The sequence below is a fragment of the Protopterus annectens genome, chromosome 1.part1, assembly GCF_019279795.1.
Source record: "Protopterus annectens isolate FY-2018-M chromosome 1.part1, PAN1.0, whole genome shotgun sequence".
Classification (NCBI taxonomy): Eukaryota; Metazoa; Chordata; order Ceratodontiformes; family Protopteridae; genus Protopterus; species Protopterus annectens.
The window spans coordinates 1,784,221,237-1,784,241,344 of NC_056726.1; the positions used below are offsets into that span (position 1 = coordinate 1,784,221,237).

A 20,108-nucleotide genomic window follows, 5' to 3' on the forward strand; every position below is an offset into this window, starting at 1 on the left:
TGCTGTCTTTACGCTTCTGTATTTATAAAATGCTGCTCCTATTATTAAAACTAGCAAATATGTACTTAGTGGGCAACCTTGCCTGATTCCTTGCCTGATTCCATTTTTCATCTGTACTGATTTTCCTAACCACCCTTCACTTCTGGTGTTATTTTTGTCTGTGAATGTGTTGAATTAATACATTTTTTAAAGCATGAACCAAATCCAAAGTGTTCTACAACCTCAGTTAGTGCACTGTGTGAATCAACTGCTTTTTGTAAATCACAGGACAACATAATAGCAGACATCCTTCTTAGGCTTTCCATGTATTCCAGATATGTTTGACTCTAGTAAATGATGTATTTTTTCTTTAGTCTCATTTGTAACATTTTGCAAAACAATTTGTAATCCATGTTGCATAAAGCAATTGATCTCTGGTTAGAAAGTGTAGCCCTGTCCCCTTTTTTCCAGACAAAATTCAATGCAATTGTTAAGAATTCAGCATTCAATATACCATTCTTCAACCATTCATTAAAAAAGTTTACAATATTTTGCAATTGTTCATCAGTTAGCATTTTATAGAACTCGTATGTTATTTCGTCCATATCTGGTACTGTACATTTGGAAGACATTGTAGCAATTGCTTTCTTGAGTTCTGTAACTTTAACAGTAGCATCTATATATTAAGTAAACAATCTAGGCATTTTTGGAATTTTCCATGTTGTTGAGGGTGTGTTCTTTCCCTTGTATAAATTTGCTAAATAATTATCACTTCTAACAAATCTTGTTTATTGTTAACGAAATTACTTTTATCATTTCTTAACCAGTGTATGTAAGACTCTCTTAACTGTTTTCTTTCCAATATATGGTAATAAACATTCACCCCTGCCTTTTAATGAGTATCTTAAATTATGCAACTTTGCTGTTACCCTTTGTAGGTTCAGTTGATATAATTTCCTTAAGTACACCATTGCCTTATTTATATCTTTGTTGGCATATTTCTGATGATAATGTGTCATGTACCATTTATACCTAATAACTTTTCCTTAAAATCTAACCACCAGGTTAAGTGCGTCATAATTATTTTAATGTACTGTGATCATACCGTAATTCCTGTATGATTTCTCTCTCATTTATCTGTGTTAAGACATATACTAACTAATTGTGGTACTCCTTTACCTTTTATTTTTTGAGTTTGTATGCCAAATGTATATGCCATGGCTTTGTGGTCTGCAAATGGTAGTATTTTAGATGTGTGTTGAATGCCAACAATAGTCAATTATAGACACTGTGGAATCATGAAAATAAGTATAATCATTTGGATGAATCATGTTCTGTGTTGCAGTACCCATGACTTTGTAGCAATCTCTACCATCTTTGTTTTTACAATTAATTCCCTCATTAAGATGAGAATTAAAGTCCCTACACACTATTATTGGATAATCTACCAAAAGATATGGTTGCATTAAATTAAACATTTTTGTACAATCTGTTGCCTCCAGATTTGCATATATTATTAATCTGATGTACTGTCTACTTTGATGTCTCGTAACAATAACCTACCTAGAATCAGATGTAATATGTTGCATATAGTTAAATTATTAGAATTATACATATTTCTGAATGTCTTTCTGAGCCTATAGACCATACTGTTCTTTGTTCCATAAGTTATCCCATTGCGTCATTTGCTCTTTTAATTGCCCTGGCCCTGTAGCTATTGAACAAATCATGTCATATAACAAGCATTGTAGCCATTCAAATATTAACAAGCATCTTTTTAAAATAAGCATATTCTTAATGTTACAAAAATACCAAAGAAGTTTCAACCATTATCTGTTTATCACTTTTTGAAACTTCTTTGGGTTACCTTTTCTACGTTTATTTACCTTAGTCCATTGTAAGGCAGATTTTTTTTAAATTATGCTGGCATTGATGTTTGAACTATTTGTTGAAAATGTTGATATTTCATTATCAAATAATTCTGAAAAAAATGTACCATCCTCTACATGTATTGTGTTAGCTACAGCTGAGTTTGGTGATATTGGTCTCATTTTTCTGTATTTTTTTTTCAATATTTACAGATGTTTTATCAGCTAATATTTGTGGTTGTGTTTTGTCCAACTGTTCTAAAGACCAAGCATTTGTCACCAGGCTAGAAGGTTCAATGGATATAGACTCATTTTCAGCAAATTTGTCCTTGCTTTTAACCCTGTTTGCCCCTGGGGGAATTGGTTCAATTTGTATAAGTTCACAGTCAGTGTCCATGTGGTTGTTGCCCTTTTCAGATATTGTTGCTGCATTTTTGTCCTTGTGGACATTTGTTTTCATTTTTGGTGTTAATGTTACTTGGATTTTCATCTGTAATCATTGTGTCTGTCCTTGTCATAGACTCTTTAGATGTTTCCAAGTCCATAGGTGTTGTAAAAATCACAGGACAGTTTGCCCACTGATGAGGTCCTGTGCAGTATTGGCATTTAACAGGACATGCTCAGGTGAAATGGTCTGTAGATCCACATCTTGTACATTTTCTAACTGGGCATTCCACTACCATGTGAGAAAAACCTCACAGAAATAGCAGAACTGAGGTTGCCCTGCATATTTTAAAAGTCCTCTCTGACCAGCCACAAAACAGACTCCAGGTTGGCAACACTGCACGGCATTCTAAATGTTCTTGCTGAATCCTGCATTCTTGCTTTAACTGTATCTGCATAATTCTAATCAGGAACTGGGTTTACATTTGACAAAAAAAATCCCTGTCTGGTGAAGGCCATTGTAGGTAGACTGTATTGCAGTACCCAACTTCTTCCAGCAACTGAAGTTCAGCTGATTTGGAAGTGGCATCATTCATGGATAGACTGTCAGTGGCACAAAGTGCGTTATATAGCATAAGGCAAGAATGCTTTAAAATATCACGTCAAGAACTGGTTACTACGGCATTAGATACTACTAAAAACATAAAACAAATGTAGTAAAAACAGTATGGAATACTCTTTTAAAATCAGCATTACAACGACGTTCAGTCCAAAAGCAGGTATAATTTCTAAAAATAAACATTGCAGGAGAAGTTTTAAATCAGGACCGGAACACAAAAGGAGGGGGTGTGTCCATATTCATCAAGAACACCCACATCTCCAGGTTAGTAGCACAGCATGCAGAATCTGAGACCATCCAAGTGCAATTAACAGCGGGTAAATTGACTGTTCAATTTATAGCTTGCTGCAGATCTCCCACCTTGTCTCAGGACCCTCACGCAGCATTCCTGAGAACATTAGAAAGTATGAAGACTCTACCCAACACCATGCTACTGGGTGACTTCAACTATCCTGGGAAAACTACTCAAGCTCAAACGCCCTAGCCCAATGCTTCCTTGAATTTATAAACTCAAATACCCTTGAACAGCTGGTCACCACTCCCACAAGAGGTGACAACATACTGGACCTGGTCATCACCAACATGGGGAACCTATGTTCCACACCTGACGTAAACTCGTCATTGGTAAGATCAGATCACAAACTAATCACACTGGACATCCACATCCCGACCCCCCCCAGTCAAGGAAAGCAAGGTTAAAATCTTCTCTAAAGCCAACTTCACACTCCTCAAGACCAAGGTGGGAAGTTTCAAAGCTCCCAATCAAATGGAAAATGATGACCCATCAGCAGAATCCTTTACAAGTGCATTCTATGAACACCTTCAAGAATGCATGGACCGAGCCATCCCAAGTAAAACCAAGACCAACTCCTCAAAAAAGAGGAAGCCAGTCTGGTAGACCCCAGCCATAAATAAATTTTACAACAGAAGGTGGAAACTCCTGCAAGATAGAACAAAATCCCAAAATAAGAAGGCATCTCTGATTAACATCAGTAAAAAACTGCGCTCACTCATTAAATCATCCAAGGCCAACTTCGAAAGAAAAATAGCCAATGACTCTAAGCATAACCACAAGGCCTTCTTTAACTATGTCAAGAGTCTAGGGGCAAACTCTCAGATATGCTCCAAGCTAGTGCATAATGGCCATAAATACACTGAACCAACCGACATTGTCAAAATCATGGCTGACAAGTTCAGTGCAAATTTTACCCCCCCCCCCCACTCTCCACCAAAGGGGCTAGCACCCATCCCAGAAGAATGTGGTGCTCCAGATATCTCAGACACACAAGTAAAGACAGCCCTTGCAAAGGCCAAAAACACAGCATCAATAGGACCAGATGCTATCCCAGGTTGTGTCTTACACGAGCTTCAAAATGAACTAACCCTCCCATCTCAAATCACTATTCAAACTCAGCCTCACTACAGGCTATGTACCCAAAGAATGGTGTACAGCAACAGTCGTACCACTTCACAAAGGTGGTGCCACAACTGACCCTGGGAACTATCGCCCTATAAGCTTGACTAGCTTGGTCTGCAAAGCCATGGAATGCATTATCATGGAGCTCATTAACAGGGACATTGGGAACCTCCAGAGACTGGACCCCACCCAGTTTGTCTTTGTTAAAGGCAGATCTTGCCTCCTGAACTTGGTCGACTTCTTCAAAACAGTCACCAAGGCCATAGATGAAGGGAAGGTGGTCCACACAGCATATCTGGACCTCACTAAGGCGTTCAACACCATCCCACACTCAGGAATCATAGACAAACTCACCAGCTTAAATATCAACCCCCATGTCACGAGATGGGTTGCCAATTGGCTCTGAGACAGAACCCACACGGTAAGAGTGGCAGGCGCCATGTCTGACTCTAAACCAGTCACAAGCAGAGTCCCACAGGGCTCAGTCCTGGAACACCTACTGTTCGGTATATATTTCTCCGAAGTACAGGCAAAGGTGGAGGGACTGTGGCTAACCAAGTTCGCAGATGACTGTGAATTGGGTGCAATAACTGACTCTCCAGCTGACACAGACATCCTGCAAAAGGGTCTCAGAGAGACAAACACCTGGTGTCAAAGTCACGGCCTCAAGCTTAATGCCAAAAAATGCATAGTAATCCCATTTGGGAAAAACAAAGTACCTACAAACTACCACATAGATGGGAATCCACTAAGTACAGAAGAAGTAATTAGGGACCTGGGTACCCAAGTAGATAGCATGCTCTCCTTTGATAACCACATAGCCAAAATGGTCAGGAAATCCTTTCATGTGGCACACCACAAAGGGTTTCTCATCCAGATCCAAAGAGGTGATTGTGCCCCTTTACTCCTCACTCATTAGGCCCATAATAGAGTACAATGCCCCATTTGGGATGTACCTCACTAGACACCTGCAACAACTAGAAAGACCACAGAAGTACCTCACTAAGAGGAATAAGGGCCTTAAACAATTACCCTATGAAGCACGACTAAAAAAGCTCCAGCTCTTCTCAGTCGCTTAGTCTGCTCAGAGGTGACCTGTGCCTGACCTATAGGGCCATGTCAAACCCTGAACTAATGGACATGCTTCACCTCAAAAAAACGAGATCCCTCAGAACCACTTGTTCTAGCGACTTGAACCTATGTACAACAATAAACAGGACATGCTGCAGGGATAGATTCCTGTCCCAGTGACTCCCCTCACTCTGGAAGAATTCCAATCCATATTCGACAGAGCTCCTCTCTGACCCTCTTCAAGAGAAATCTTGATGAGTGGATGGGTAATCGTAAGTTCTACCCTGGGATCATTTCAGGAGCCCTGTTGACAGAGGCCCAGGTTACTAATCTAATGGGGAAGCGAAAGCCATCACTCTGTGGCTAGGCTTATAAATGCCCATGGGCAGATAGCCTAGTACTTACCTATGAACATTAAACAAAACGCAAGTGCTGTAATGAGTCTCAAACATTGCTACCCCTCTCCCATTATTCTTCGATTTGTTCTTGATCATTGAGGGAAGACATTGAAGGAGAACGCTTGTTATTCACAAATTGTGCACAACCACAAAAAGTCTCAACTGTCCATATTTTGCATCATTTTATTTTTTTTGGGGGGGGGGTGTTCCGGCAACATAACATAAATAGAACAGAACACTGAAGTTATTCGCAAATTGTGCACACACATAAAAAGTTTCAACTGTCCATATTTTGCCTCATCTTTTTTTTTTTTTTGGGGGGGGGTCCTCATAAAAGCCCCAAAAGAGAGAACATTTTAAGTACCGTTCTTATAAAGTTGCTAAAATAAAATGTTTTGCGTTACCATGCATTTCTTGAAGGATATGAACGTCAAATGTCTGTCATTTTTTGTAGTAAATTCATTTACCAGAAAATTACAAGTGTTATGAGAAAAGGCTAGACATTTAAGAGGTGTGATGTCAATGTCATATACTTAAGTTTCAGACAGAATGGCTACGTTCCAGGTTCGTAAGAGCAACAATTAAAATCTGTCCTTATTTTTCGGCCTTTTCCTGCGCTAAGAAGTTGACAAGTATAGCAATTACTATCTTTAATACGTAAAGCCCGAAAAGTGAACAATCCTTGAGGTTGTCGCAGTTCAGATGACGTAGAATTATGCGCCTTGTTTTTATGTTGTACAAGTGTTTGGTGGAAGAAAAAAACTTTTTGTCTTATATATTGCTTGAAGTTTGTTTTTGTAAGTGTTTTTAGACAGTTGTCACTGTTTCTTTAATCGGTGAGCCATGATCGAACAAGGCAAGAGGAAAAGCGGTCAGGAGATGGTACTGGTGCCAGGTAAACGTCCCCGTAATGAACTGGTGGCAGCAGCTCAGGTGCCAGGGAGCCAACAGGCCATGCTTCAGGCTGTAAGTATTACAGGATTTTCTGTGATATGTATCGTTAGATATTTGGTAATGCGCGTTTAAACGCTAGAGATCTGTAAAGACTGAATGAAAAGAGAGAGGCAATGAGTGAGTGAATGAATGAATGAATGGATGGATGGATGGATGTTGACACACTTGGACACATGCACTCCTTTCTTTTTGATTGCATTTGCATGTCTGGAACTTTTTCTCAATATCTGCTTCACAGAGCTCCTTCCCAAGGTTAAGTGGGCATAAGTCCATGAAGAGGACATTTTTGTAGTCATTTTGCCCATTACTTCAAAATGCCATATAGTATGATAACTTCAGACTGACATCCTTCTTTACTAGATTAACACTGCACTCACCTCTGCTAAAATTCTGTCTGAACAGAATGAGCCTTGAACAAGAAACCCTGAGATGTGAATGACTGACACATTTGAAAGGAGAGGGTTATGCACAATTTACAGTTTGTTTTGTTATGCTTGCATGGAATACATTATATTTTTCTCCAGCAGAAATGTTGTTGCAGATCCGTTTATTCGCTGCCAGCTTTGTATGTGTGTATATTGTTTTAATGAGCTGCATTTGGAATAGTTAGAAAGGCATAGTGTATGTTTATAGTGATGATAGGTGCACAGTGCGGATTGTTTTAAAACTAGCAACAGTGGAGAAATCTCTGTGATGTACAGTAGATAACCTTGTCTATGCAAATGCACCCAGCATCTTCAATAAGCTGTATTCATGCATATTCCTATTTACAGGGAAACTGCAAAATATCAAAGTCTGTGTTATCAATATGCTAAATTATAATATATAGTTTTTTAAATTACTTTCTTTGGTTATAAAAACATTCAAGGCTGTTTTAGTGTAATGACCATATATGCTTATGACCCTCAGGTTTTGCGTCCTTTCTCAAGGGTGGCGAGGCCAGTTAATCCCATGATAAATTTGAGGGAACCCATCCAGTCATCAATTTTAATTTGGAGGAGGATGTAGAATCACTTTGATTAACTTGCAGAGGAAGTTTATACTGATAAATGGGGAAGAGCTGGGTGGTATACCCATTTCTCCATTACATTTTGTTTATCTGCTACTGAAGGTTGAGGTTAGTAGTTCTTGTGCTAGCTGAACTGCTTGTCTTTCTGAGATATAAGAGGTCTGGCATCGCCAGATCTCTAATGACTCAGGTTGCCCCCTCAGGAATCTATATGACACAGTACAGGGGCAGGGATTTCACTCTGTCCTGTTAACTAAGGGATATGTAGGAGTTTGAATTTGTTGAGATGTGTGAAGTGCATACCAAATGGATCTGATCAGTGCTGAATAAAGGGGGACAAAAATGTTATGTTCAGCACTGATCAAACCCATTACAGAGTACAGCAGTAATAATTTGCTGACTGAGAGGTCTAAGTTGTCCTTTCTGTTCCTCAGATGACGGGTATTTTTGTAAATATGTCTCATGAAATTTATGTTTGTTATGCATCATATTTATATGGCTTTGTTTTGTGTTCTGTAATAAAGTAATACAGCTGGTACATTTATTTTTATTTTTTCATTTATTTCCTTTGTTAACCAGGTAAATGAACTGCTCCTTAACTTTGGATGGTTATCGGTCACATTCTTGGCCAAATGGCAATGACAGACATACAGGTATATACATGTACAAGGAACTCCTGTAGGTCGGAGCCTGATGGCTGTTCTGCCTGCGTCCATTCGGCCCATTTGTTCCACTGTTAATGAGAGCTAGGGATCCGCTGGGCAGGCAAGAGCCCAATGACCCATTTTTTGCTGCCTGGGAATCCTCCGTGACCTCTGGTACTAGTGGCACCATTAGAGTGGTGGGAAGTGGGTCATCCTTCCTTGTCCTGTTGGACAGCCTACCCTCTTCTCTGGCAGAACACTAATTCCCCTGTGGTGGTCTTCTGAGCTCCCCTGTGGCTGCCCTCCAAGGATCCCCTGAAGATTGCAGTGTGTGAACATGGCAGCATTGGCACAATAAACCCAGACTTTGTGGGGTAGAGGCCTTGTGCTCCCACTTGGTGTTGCACATGTGGTGAGCCAGAATCGCCTCTCCCCAAAAGGTGAAATGGTAGCGGCTGCTCACTCCCTTCCCAGCTCCTGCAGGCACTTAAGCTGCCTTTTGAACTTGGGTTGTCAGAATTTAACCTTGTATGCTACTAATTGGCTAGATGCTGCAAACCTTAACAGTACTTTATACAGCATGCTAAAGTAGCAGCCCCTCTTACATGTATGCCATTACAGCAGCTCTTCTCTAATAAGGTCAGTAGAGTAGTGCATCAAACCATTCATGCTGTGATGTAGAACTACCGGTAGTACAACCTACATAGTACAGTATTAACTCCCCAACATTTTGTGGTTTGCATTACTGTTAATCATCTTTTACATTCTTACTAATGTAAGTTATTATTGAAAGTAGAAGAAAAAGTTGTGACGTGGACATCATGGCTGTCTTCACTCAGTGGTGCTGTTAGTGTCAGTCATGGAGCTCCTTTCCTAATTGGAACCAAAAATATTAGGGGTTGTTCTTTTGCGCTATCCCCAAGAAACTGAGCTTTATAGCTATAGTAAAGGTGAGCCTTTAGTTGTTTGGTTAGGGGCATGTAGACCCAGGACTCTGACCTCCCACCATAATATTGTAGCGACAATAGTATTATCCATGTTAAGAGTAGAAACATAGCATGCACACAGAAATATAGAGAAGAGCAGTTTTGTGTCACATTACCATAGATCTGAATAGCAAATATTTACTGAAGTAGTCTCACCTAACAAAGTTCTCATTAGTAAAATATACTTGAAATAAAATGCTGTTCTTGATCGAGGCAGTAATTGCATGTCATTTTACTGGCTGAATGTATTGCCATAGTAGAGATCCTACAAACACAACTAAGGGGAAGCAGTCTGTATTGTTCCCTTTGTGTGTGTGTGTGTGTGTGTGTGTGTGTGTGTGTGTGTGTGTGTGTGTGTGTGTGTGTGAAGTGTAGCAGATTAATTTAACTTTGTCAAGAGCATGGATTGTGGTACTACCTCCTGTTCATCTGTACTGACTGAAGTGTAGCATCCACAATGGCCTGCAGTGAGCTTTTCCTCATTGATGTAAATCTGGGGAGGGCAATTGTCTTCAACATCAGAGTCATGTGTTTCACAAAAGTGTCATGAATTTTATTACTTTGGGAGTCGTATTGCATGTAAACAACCTTCTTACCATATCAGAACCACTTTTGTTCAGTGTGTCAGTATTCTTGCTCATTAAAATCGGTTTGAAAAAGGAGCTCATGTGCAATACTTGTTGAAGTTGGTTGCCTTCTGAAGTTAACTGTTAAACAGGCAAATTTTAAAATTGTGCTCAGTATGAGTTTTGGTGAATCAGTAAGTAAAGATGTTTCCTCTTGGTCAGTGATTGAAAGTTTGATTGTGCGATAGAGTCCTAATACTGTAGTACAGAAAGTGATCTTGAGCCAGAACAGGGTTTCCATGATGTTCCTTATTCCTCTAGTAGAACTAGACCGCTTGTTTGTATGCATGAAATATTTATTAATGGTCACAGTATCTGCACAACCAATGGGTAGTCATTGAACCAGCCATACAACTAATATGTGCTTTCATGGCAAGGCAAGTGAGTTGGAAAAGCGGTAGCATTTAATTGGACTGGAGGCAGTAAAGCATAACTTAAGTATGTGTGGTGATTTGGAAAGTGAGGAAAAAGAGATGTGATGGAAAAGGCAGGCTTCCAAAAGATGCTTTGCAGAATAGCACATGTGACATATCTACTTCTACCAGTTTCATAAGTTAAATATAGGAAACTAAAAAGCAATCTTGATAAAATGTTTGACCTTTTACAAAAAAAAAAACACAAATGATGCGGTAGTTTTGACAACCAGTTAGAGAATTCTGTGATGGGGCACCTGTTTTTGTGGAACAAGACTACTCTCCTCTGAAGTGACTTTGTAGCACCATCTGCATTTTGAGGATGTGATGTGAGAGTGTAGACTGAGACTGAAACCTAGACTGTAATGTCCTGTTGCATTAAAATTGTTTTTGAATGGATGCATGTTGATGCTTGATAGTCCAAATGAAACCATTGGAAAGATGAGAGCTGTACAGATGGACTGTTGAAATCAGCAGTGTTGATGTCCTAGAATAAGTAGAAGATGAATGGTTAGAGAGCATTTTCAACTGTTGAGAAGCCATTTATGTATGTGTGTGAAGTTCCAGGAACACAGGTACAGTCATACTTTTCAGCTGTCCAGATTTTCCCAGAATGTTCAGATTTCTACTTCATACTTTTGTTCTATTGCTCATAAACTTTAGTTTTTAGGCAAATCACTGAGGGAAGTCACTAAATAACAGCATACAGTTGAATTTCAGACTTTAAATCCGCCAGAAATTGCATGATACAGCTCCTGGTTTTCTAGCAACTTTCTGTGTTCATAAGAGCAATATTTAAAATCTGTCCAAATTTATGGGTCTTTGTTCCCCATAACGTTAGGTTTTGTCCAGGTTTATTGCACAAAGAAGTTGAGAGGTGCAGGTAGTGTCAAAGCTGATTCTTCTGCAGCCTTAGCTCCATCTATGGGCGTTTGGAAATGTTTGGGTTCTAGAAGTACTCTAGAGGCAGCAGCTTTGTGCACATTTTAGTAAAGCGCTATAAACTAGATTCCTTCTCCAGGTCTAGGACATGCTTTGCTAGCATCATTCTCCAGGGGCTCCTGGACCCTCCTACTTCCTCTGTCATGTTAAGTTGTGGTAATCTACCTATGTAGCTTAATTTACTAATGCAGTGATCCACATGAATATAGTACAGGTGTATAAGTAAACTATCCTTAACAGTAGATGTTCGAATGATCATTGCTGCAGTAGCCACTCCCTCCACCCCCCTTATTTTTGTATGTTCTTTATGCCAAGGTGTGGCCATGTTGTTGTTGTTATTTATTTTTATTATTTTCATAGTATTGTCTTTCTCTGAGCTTTAGTCTCTATTGGCATGAAAGCTCTGATGCACTTCACTCCAAGCTTGTATTTTAGTCATCTCCGCTCAAGCTGACTAACAGTTTGGGTGCATGGAAGGCACACTAAAGCTTTGTAAGCTGGCCTCTGATATAACAAATGTAGCTTAAGATACTGTAGCAAGGATTATTTGAAAATCTACTTTTAGTGTTATGTTTACTCACACAGCTGAAATTTCCCTGGTTTGCACTTTCAGTATCAATAATCCATGCATCACATTTTCAGTTATCAGAGTTTCATTGGGGACCTCATACAAACAAGTCCTCATTCTGAAGAGATACTTCCTCACTTTTATTCCATAATAATATTCTCTAGCAAGGGTTAAGTCTTTATTAACTAAACAACTCATTCCACTTCAGAAATGATGCACAATAAATTCCTGACATTTTGTCATATTGCAGTCTTTTCCCTTTCCTTGGTTATTATCCTTTAGCATTTGGAAGAAAACTGTTTTGCTTTCCTTCATTAAACTGATCACACCTAAGTTTCAAACCTTCTAGCACTTGCTAAAGTTCCAGAAAAAAATGTTTGCTAACAGTTATTTCACTGCTTCAGAAATTATTTCGTACTCTCCTTTTAATAGCAATGTAATGCAATGCAGTGTCTTTCGGCTTCTCCTGTTGGGGGTTGCCACAGCAGATCGCTGGTCCGCAGATTGTTTGGCAGTGAATTTTTTACAGTATTGAACTGGTGTTGAGTTTCCAGCCCGACACCCAACCTTCACAGAAGGCACACACACACACACACACACGCGCACCTACCTTCATGTCCTTAAAACTCACTTGACCGCAGGGAGGATATGCAGACTCTGCACACTGTTTTTTTAATGTGGTTTTAGAAACGGCAAACCTTTACAGCAATCTGGATAGTGACCAACACTGGTATGCTTACCAACACACAGAATGGAAATTGGTGTTACTACAAGTCTTTTTATAGATTTAAAAGTTGCCTCTGTTTCTGCAAAGAAAACATAACTGTTTAACTCTTTCTCCAAAAGTATACTTTGCACTGAGCCATTAACTTGACTTACAAACTGAAATTGGAATGCGCTTATTTGTTAGTTATTCGAGGTTAATAGCACATGCTTACACCCAGGAAGCCTTATTTTGGATATCATAGGATGTCACTGCCTTGGGATTTGTTCTTTACTTCTTACTAATTATGAATTTATAGACATGGCTTAGTATTACTTGAAATCATTAAGAAACTTTCAGTATTGAAACAGCAAATAAGTAGATGCATTATTTACAAATATATACAGTATTGTGATATTTTATGTTTGTACATATATATATATATATATATATATACACACACACACCATTTTCAAAACATGCACTGTGCACACACTGTGGTCTTTAGTATCTCTCAATATCTTGAGTATTCCACAGCTGACTCGGGAGTTGCTAATGGAGAAAAATGTCACTTACCTTATGACATTTTTCCAACATTTGATGTGTCATATGCCTTAAAGTGAAGGGTTGCTTTGTTGAGAGTTCATTGTGTCACTTCGCTGTTTAATGGTATCTCTGAGGTCGGACAGTAATGATAAAAGGTAAATTTTTCTTTTTTCCTGTTTTCCTGAGTTTATGCAGCCTCAGAGCTAATATATTTAGCAGTCATTTGGTGGAAAGGGGCAGTCCCCTTTTGCACAAACAATGTGGGTTAAGCTTTATGTTCCATTGTTTTATTTTAAGTTATTGCACTATATATTTATATTATTGTGTCAGTTAGATGATGCCGTTGTTGATGCAGTTGCAATATTGTGAGTTTTGATTGAGTGAGACTATTAGTTACATTGTATATCTTCCTAATATGGTACAATCCTCAGTCTCATGTTTTAAATATATGTGAGTTTATTTAGATTCCAGTCTTTTTAGTCTCCCATCTTACAAATTCAAAAATTAACTAATATGTTGCTTGATTAAAGACACACGAAGGTGTCTTTTTAGATGTCTTATTGTAAGAGCTGAAGAGCTGGTAGTTGAGTGTGTCATGTTAAAAAGAGACTAGGTCTTTCCTTTCTTTACTATTAGACCTACATTTAATACCAGATGTCTTTAAATCATTGTCAAGAAGCCATATCGATTAACTTCCCTGTTGCTTTTCTAGTAACTCCCCTAAGCATGCACTCAGGTCTGAAGATGCTTTATGTTTACATGTCATGAGTTTCTTCCTAAAAACCTGAGAGTTGTCTTTCTGCAGGCTTGGGCTTTTTCTTTGTGGATATAAGGGATCATTAAGTAAGCAGAGTAAAACCTCAAGTTCTTGATTTGTAGTGCTGATTTCAAATGTTCTGTAGGGATGCGGTCTGGGTAATAACAGAGCATTCTGTGTAGGTCTGTGTTTGCATTCTGGGTACTACACTGTATTTTTACTTGCTCTTAATCTTCTCACATTAAGCAACAAAACCAGCAGGTAATGAAAAATGTTTTCATGAACGGCAGAAAAATCTGTTGTACTCGGCTCTAAAACTGTAGGGTGAGAGAGCCTGCCAGTTGCTGTATTGTGCACATTAGACTGGCCAGATGTATAGGTACGTTTTGTTCAGAATTTCATAGCAGCCGAATATGTTTTAAATATATGTGAGTTTATTTAGATTCCAGTCTTTTTAGTCTCCCATCTTACAAATTCAAAAATTAACTAATATGTTGCTTGATTAAAGACACATGAAGGTGTCTTTTTAGATGTCCTTGCCTACTTGGGAGCATGCCCTTGTTTCTCCAAAGTTTGTGATTCTTGTGTGATTCTTGTGTGCATTATTTCATTGGCAAATGTTGATATTTTCATGATTTATCTTGTGCTGAGGTGAAAAATATGTTTTTTGTAGTATTCTGATTAATGTGGTTTCATGCTGGACTGCACTGTTTTTAATGACTTACTTGGAGTGTCACTTGTAGTACAAATGGCCATTTATAGCTTTATCTGGGTTTAGACATCTGCATCAGTAATCATTAATTGTAAAGTGTCACCAAACACAGTTAGTGAAAACACTCAACAAAACAGACAAATAATTAATATTACACTGCACCTACCATACAGTACTTGCTTTCTACAACCGCTATTCCTAAAACTTGCATATTCATAGACAGGTGTTTAATTAGCAAACCTTTCATTCAAGGGGGCTTTTGACCTGAATTCTCCCAAATTACCTCAGTGAACTGGCATTTGTTCACATTTTTCTCTGTCGGCTTACTCCCTGCAGTAACAGTACCAAAGCAGTATTCTGTTGTTAACTAACTGGGGTTCATACCGCTTTCTTCTCTCAAAAAAAAAAAACAAAGACAGACAGAGAGAATGGGGGACAAAGCCAAAAAAGGCACACAGAATTTAAATATTGCTCCTGTAAAAAATAAAGTTAGATACTTGCTAGAAAAACAGGTCGTGCCGTCGCTGACTTTGAGCATTTGGCAACAGCACCATTAGTATCAACTGCCAATCATTAGCGGACGGTTCGGCACTGGCGACCCTAACCGGGAAAAGCTGAAAAAGACAAACGTATTTTCTGGAGGATATAAAGTCTGAAACTCAAATGTCTGTCCTTGTTTATTGACTTTATTGAATGATTTTCCAGAAAACTACAAATTTTATGAAGAACAGACTAAAAATATTATTTATTTATTTACATTTCTTTACTGGGTAATGTCCGACTGGGCAAATTCCCTTTTTTCAGTGGAGACCCTGGGAGTAAAGCTCCAGAAGCGTAGATATAAAAAGGCATTTTATCAGAAATGGTATACAGTGAGGTTACAAATCCAACAGAGCTGCAGATAGTTGTTAATAAAACAGTAAAAGCATTGATACAATATATCCAATTAACAATTTGACGCATTTTTTTAATGACTTTGCCATGTGACTTTAACATAGCGACATTTTAAACATAAGCAAGTGGCGAATAATGAATATTGAATACTGCTGTTCTTTCTCTCTCTCTCTCTATATATACCTATATATATATATATATATATATATATATATATATATATATATATATGTATATATATATATATATATATATATATATATATATATATATATATATATACATACACCACACCGTACACACACACCCGTTTTTGTGATCTTTTTTTGTGATCTAAACAACATTTCAAACAAACTTTTCCCACCTTTAATGCTATGACCCTATAACCTGTACAATTCAAAAAAAAAACAAAATATGTTAGGGAAAAATAAAAAAAAATGTACAATATGGATTTTTATAAGTGTACACCCTTAAACTAATACTTTTGTTGTGTGTGTAAACCCGTAAACTAATTTTGATGTGAACTACCTTTTGATTTAATTAAAAGCATCAGTCTTTCTTGGGTAGAATCTTGTCAACATGGCAAATCTTGACTTGGCAATATATGCCCACTCTTCCTTGCAAAAAGTGCTCCAAATCTGTCATTATATAAGAAGGGCATCTATTGTGCACCTCCCTATTCCAGGTCCCCATTGATTTTCTATTGGATCTGGGTCTGGACTGTGGGCCCTTCCAAAAGCACAATTTTCTTCTGGTGAATTCATTCTTTTTGTTGATTTGGAGTCATTGTTGTATTGAAAGTTGAAAGAAGGTGAAATTCTTCATTCATCTCTCAGAAGGTTATGGGTTATATGGGCCAAAAAGTAACTGGTATTTGGAGTGTTATAATCCTTTCCACCTTGACTAGCCCAGTTCCACAAGAAAAAGAAAAGCGGCCCCAAAGCATGATGCCCACATGCTTCACCATGTGGATGGTGTTCTTCTGTGAAGTGATGTTGTTGTGGCTTCATGGCACCTTTTTGGAATTATGGCCAAAAAGTTTAACCTGGTCTCATCAGACCATAACACATATTCCCACATGCTTTTGGGAGACTTGATGTATTGTTTAGCAATTTTTGCAAAGGCTGCAGGAGATGAGAATGGGAAGTTGTTGTATATATTACAACAGTACTTGCCAAAAAATTCCTGCAGCTGCAGCTCCTTCAGTGTTGCTGTGTCGCTTGGCAAAACCTCTGACCAGTTTCATCTCATCATCAATTTTGGAGGATGTTTTTTTTTGCAATGTCATTCCATATTTTCTCCACTTTTTTTAACTGCTCTCTTCTGTGTTCATAGTATATATCTAAATGCTGACATTTTTTTTCTCCTTCTCCTGACTAAAACTTTTTCAAGAGTGAGATCTCTGTGCTTTGTAAGCTTTCTGTGAACCATGAGTTTAATGTACAGGCAGCTGAGTAAATGTCAGGAACCTAGTAGGATAGCTGAACTTTATTTGGGGTTAATCAGAGTCTCTATGTTGATGGCAGACTTATGTGTACCCTAAATTAATGATGTTATGTTTTGGAGTGTAAAAAAATACTTCAACGTAGTATTTATTTGTTTTTCAACATAATTGCCAGTTTTAACTTATTTTTTGTTTTGTTATTTTTTCCCCAAACAGATTTGTATTTTTTTCAAACAGATTACATGATATCAGACATGTGTAGTTTAAGTGGGAAATGTTTTGAAATGATTTATTGTGTTCATTATTTTTTTATATCACAAAAACTGACATTTTAACAGTACTTTTATATCACTGTAAATGCAAAATACACTAAGAGCTTTAATATGTCTCACAAATATATTTAAAAATAGGTTTAAATATATTTAATAATAATAATAATATAATAATAATAATAAAAGAAACAAACAAAAATTAAATAATAGTAACAGTAACTTAAGAAAAAAAAATCACAGGAAATAAAGTAAACAACTTGTTGCAGGACAGTCTTAAATAAATAAAGAAAACATTAAAGTATTACTTGTATCTATCATCTATCTGAACTTAAAGGTCTAAAAAAAAAACTTGCTTACAGAACAACACAGGCAGAAGTTAGTGATGAGTGGATGTTTCCAGATCAAAGACAAAATACAAAATGCCCAGTCTCTCTCTGAGAGAGTTCTTAAATTAATATCAAATATTACTGCTGGGTTAGCTTGGATGATATCACTTTTTGTCCCTTTTACTTCCCAAGCTAAACCCCCTTTGTCAGAAACTAACAGAATTTTAGCATCTCTCTGTGAAAAATGTATATCTCTCATATGCTTGCAGATCCTGGAAGTCCTAAAACAATAAAACACTTCTGCATCTCAAACCTAGTAATTACTTTTCCTCCAAGACGATACAAAAAAACTCTAGCTCTAGACATTGTGTCCGCTACTGCACTGAAACTGAGAGAGAACTTTTATAGCATAATTGTAAAAAAGTTAATTCCAGATTATTTTCTTTTTGCAAGTTAACCCTCTATGTTCTAGTTTCTACTGTTAAAACATATACATTTACACAATTACGTTAGTTTATATACATTTCTATTCTAAGTCAATAGGGCATGCTGTGGTTACATTTTAGCTCAGTACTTTACAACTTTATACAGTACTTGTTTTCTACAACCGCTATTCCTAAAACTTGCAAAATTCCAGATAGCTGTGCTGGCAATTTTTCCTTTTGTGACATATACATATACACACACACACACACACACACACACACACGTGTGTGATATGTATAAATATAATATGTGTGTGTCTGTGTATAGACACCAATTCTGAAATCACTATACATTGGAGAGATGTGAATATTCCAAGAAGTAGCAATCTTAGACTTGGCATATACAAGTCTGAAATTTCAGCCTTTCAGTCTACACATCTCAGGATTCAGCATTCTGAATCCCAACCATTCAAATGGTTAACTGTCTAGCCATATGCTTCTTTAAGTGGATAATTTAAAAGTTTTTGCAACTCTTTGAAGCACCTGATAGTGCTCAACTCCTAAAGTCATAACCAGTGGGTAGATGTGTTTACCCTGCCAGTCACCAAGACTAATATTAAAGGTAGCCAAAGTGGTACTTCACCTGTAGTGGTATTTTGTTCCATAAGTTGGGAATACATTGAGTTACAAGACTATCGCTCCATTGAGTCTTAGTTATTTGTTGGTGTAGGTTTAGGTCCCTGGTGTGGGCATTTTGTAAAACCACTTGTTTTGCAAAGAAGAATGCATGAAAGGCGAGAGACAGGTAGGCTAGAAGCAGTTGATTGGCTACTGTGTAGAAGGAGAGTAGCACAAATCTCTTGTGACCATTGAAGGGGTTTAATTTTCTTTGTTAGAAGTCTTTGGGTCTTTTCCGGTTGAGCTGTATGTTTGGATTTCTGGGGGGCATTGCATTTGATAATGGGCCTAATAATGGAAGAGCTCAGTAGTATGACTGCTTTTGACCTTTAAGGTATTCCCTTAGAAATAAACTGGGCTAGATAAAAAGATTTCTTGACTATGATGAAAATGTTATGATTGAATAAGAGGGAGTTGTCCACATAAATACCCAGATCTGTTTTGATTGTATCTATCCGAACAGAAGAACCACTTGTAACATATGAGGTGGGAGCAGCTTTTTTTTTCCTGAATGTTATTGTGCTGTAGTTTTTTTGTTTTGCATTTAGTTTAAAGCCATTTTCAGTACACCAGGTGTGGACATATTTCCCTTGATGGACATGTTCGGTGTCAGTAGTTGAGATGATACCAACGCACAGCTTGTAGTCATTGGCAGACTTGGTCATCCACACATCTGTGATTTCAAGTGCCAAACAGGAGAGGGCCCTGTGGTAATCCCACTAATTACAAGTTTTTTTTCAGAGGGGGTTTAAGCCCTTGCATGATTTATAATTCTAGTAGAAATCGTTAACCTTATGTAACCTGGAAGCATATGTTAAGATCGATCAAAACCTCTCCAAACGCATTTGTGAATGACCAAATTAAAGCCATCCAGTTTTAACATTGCATTTACCTTAGCTGTTGAACCATTTGTTGTATTGTTTAGACGATATGCGTAGATCAGTAGCCTGGAATTGAATTATTGAAAAAGAAAATACCATTTTTTCAGTTGTATCATATTTTTTTCTCGCAAAACTAGCTTCTTCAAGCATTGTATGGTAAAAGTATTTTATTTTAGTTGCTCAGGTTATTCTATGAATTACCACAAGCCAAAGAAATAACTCTTATTTACTCCTTTCCTAGTTTTCATGTGAGTGGTCTAGTGAGGTTATGTGGTATCATGTACACATCCTCATTAGTGTCACTTAAAGAAGTACTACATAGTTCAAGTGATTCATTCCGATCAGTTTAAATTACATTTACAGACTTCATGATGGTCCTGTGGCCATGGATTTCATCATTGTTTCAGTTGGGTCTACTATGTCTCCAGAAAATTTCCTAAGAGGCCGAATATCATACTGTTCATGTACATATGTCTGTGTGACTATATAAAAACTACTGGGTTTCCACTTATGGTCTTGTACTAAAAGATCAGCATGCCTCAAAATGCTTAATTTTTATTGTCAAATTGTACCTCAGGAGTAAAGAAATATA

At 37.6% G+C, this 20,108-nt stretch overlaps 1 protein-coding gene across 1 annotated transcript in view; it reads left to right on the plus strand.

Moving 5' to 3' along the window:
* The first annotated feature begins 6,310 nt into the window (after positions 1-6,310).
* Positions 6,311-20,108, plus strand: part of SNRNP40 (small nuclear ribonucleoprotein U5 subunit 40) — a 433,394-nt gene continuing 419,596 nt past the window's right edge. Inside the window, exon 1 of the mRNA XM_044084651.1 lies at positions 6,311-6,702. Coding sequence (XP_043940586.1) covers positions 6,580-6,702 — 123 coding nt within the window. The 5' untranslated portion in view covers positions 6,311-6,579. The remainder of the gene's footprint in view (positions 6,703-20,108) is intronic.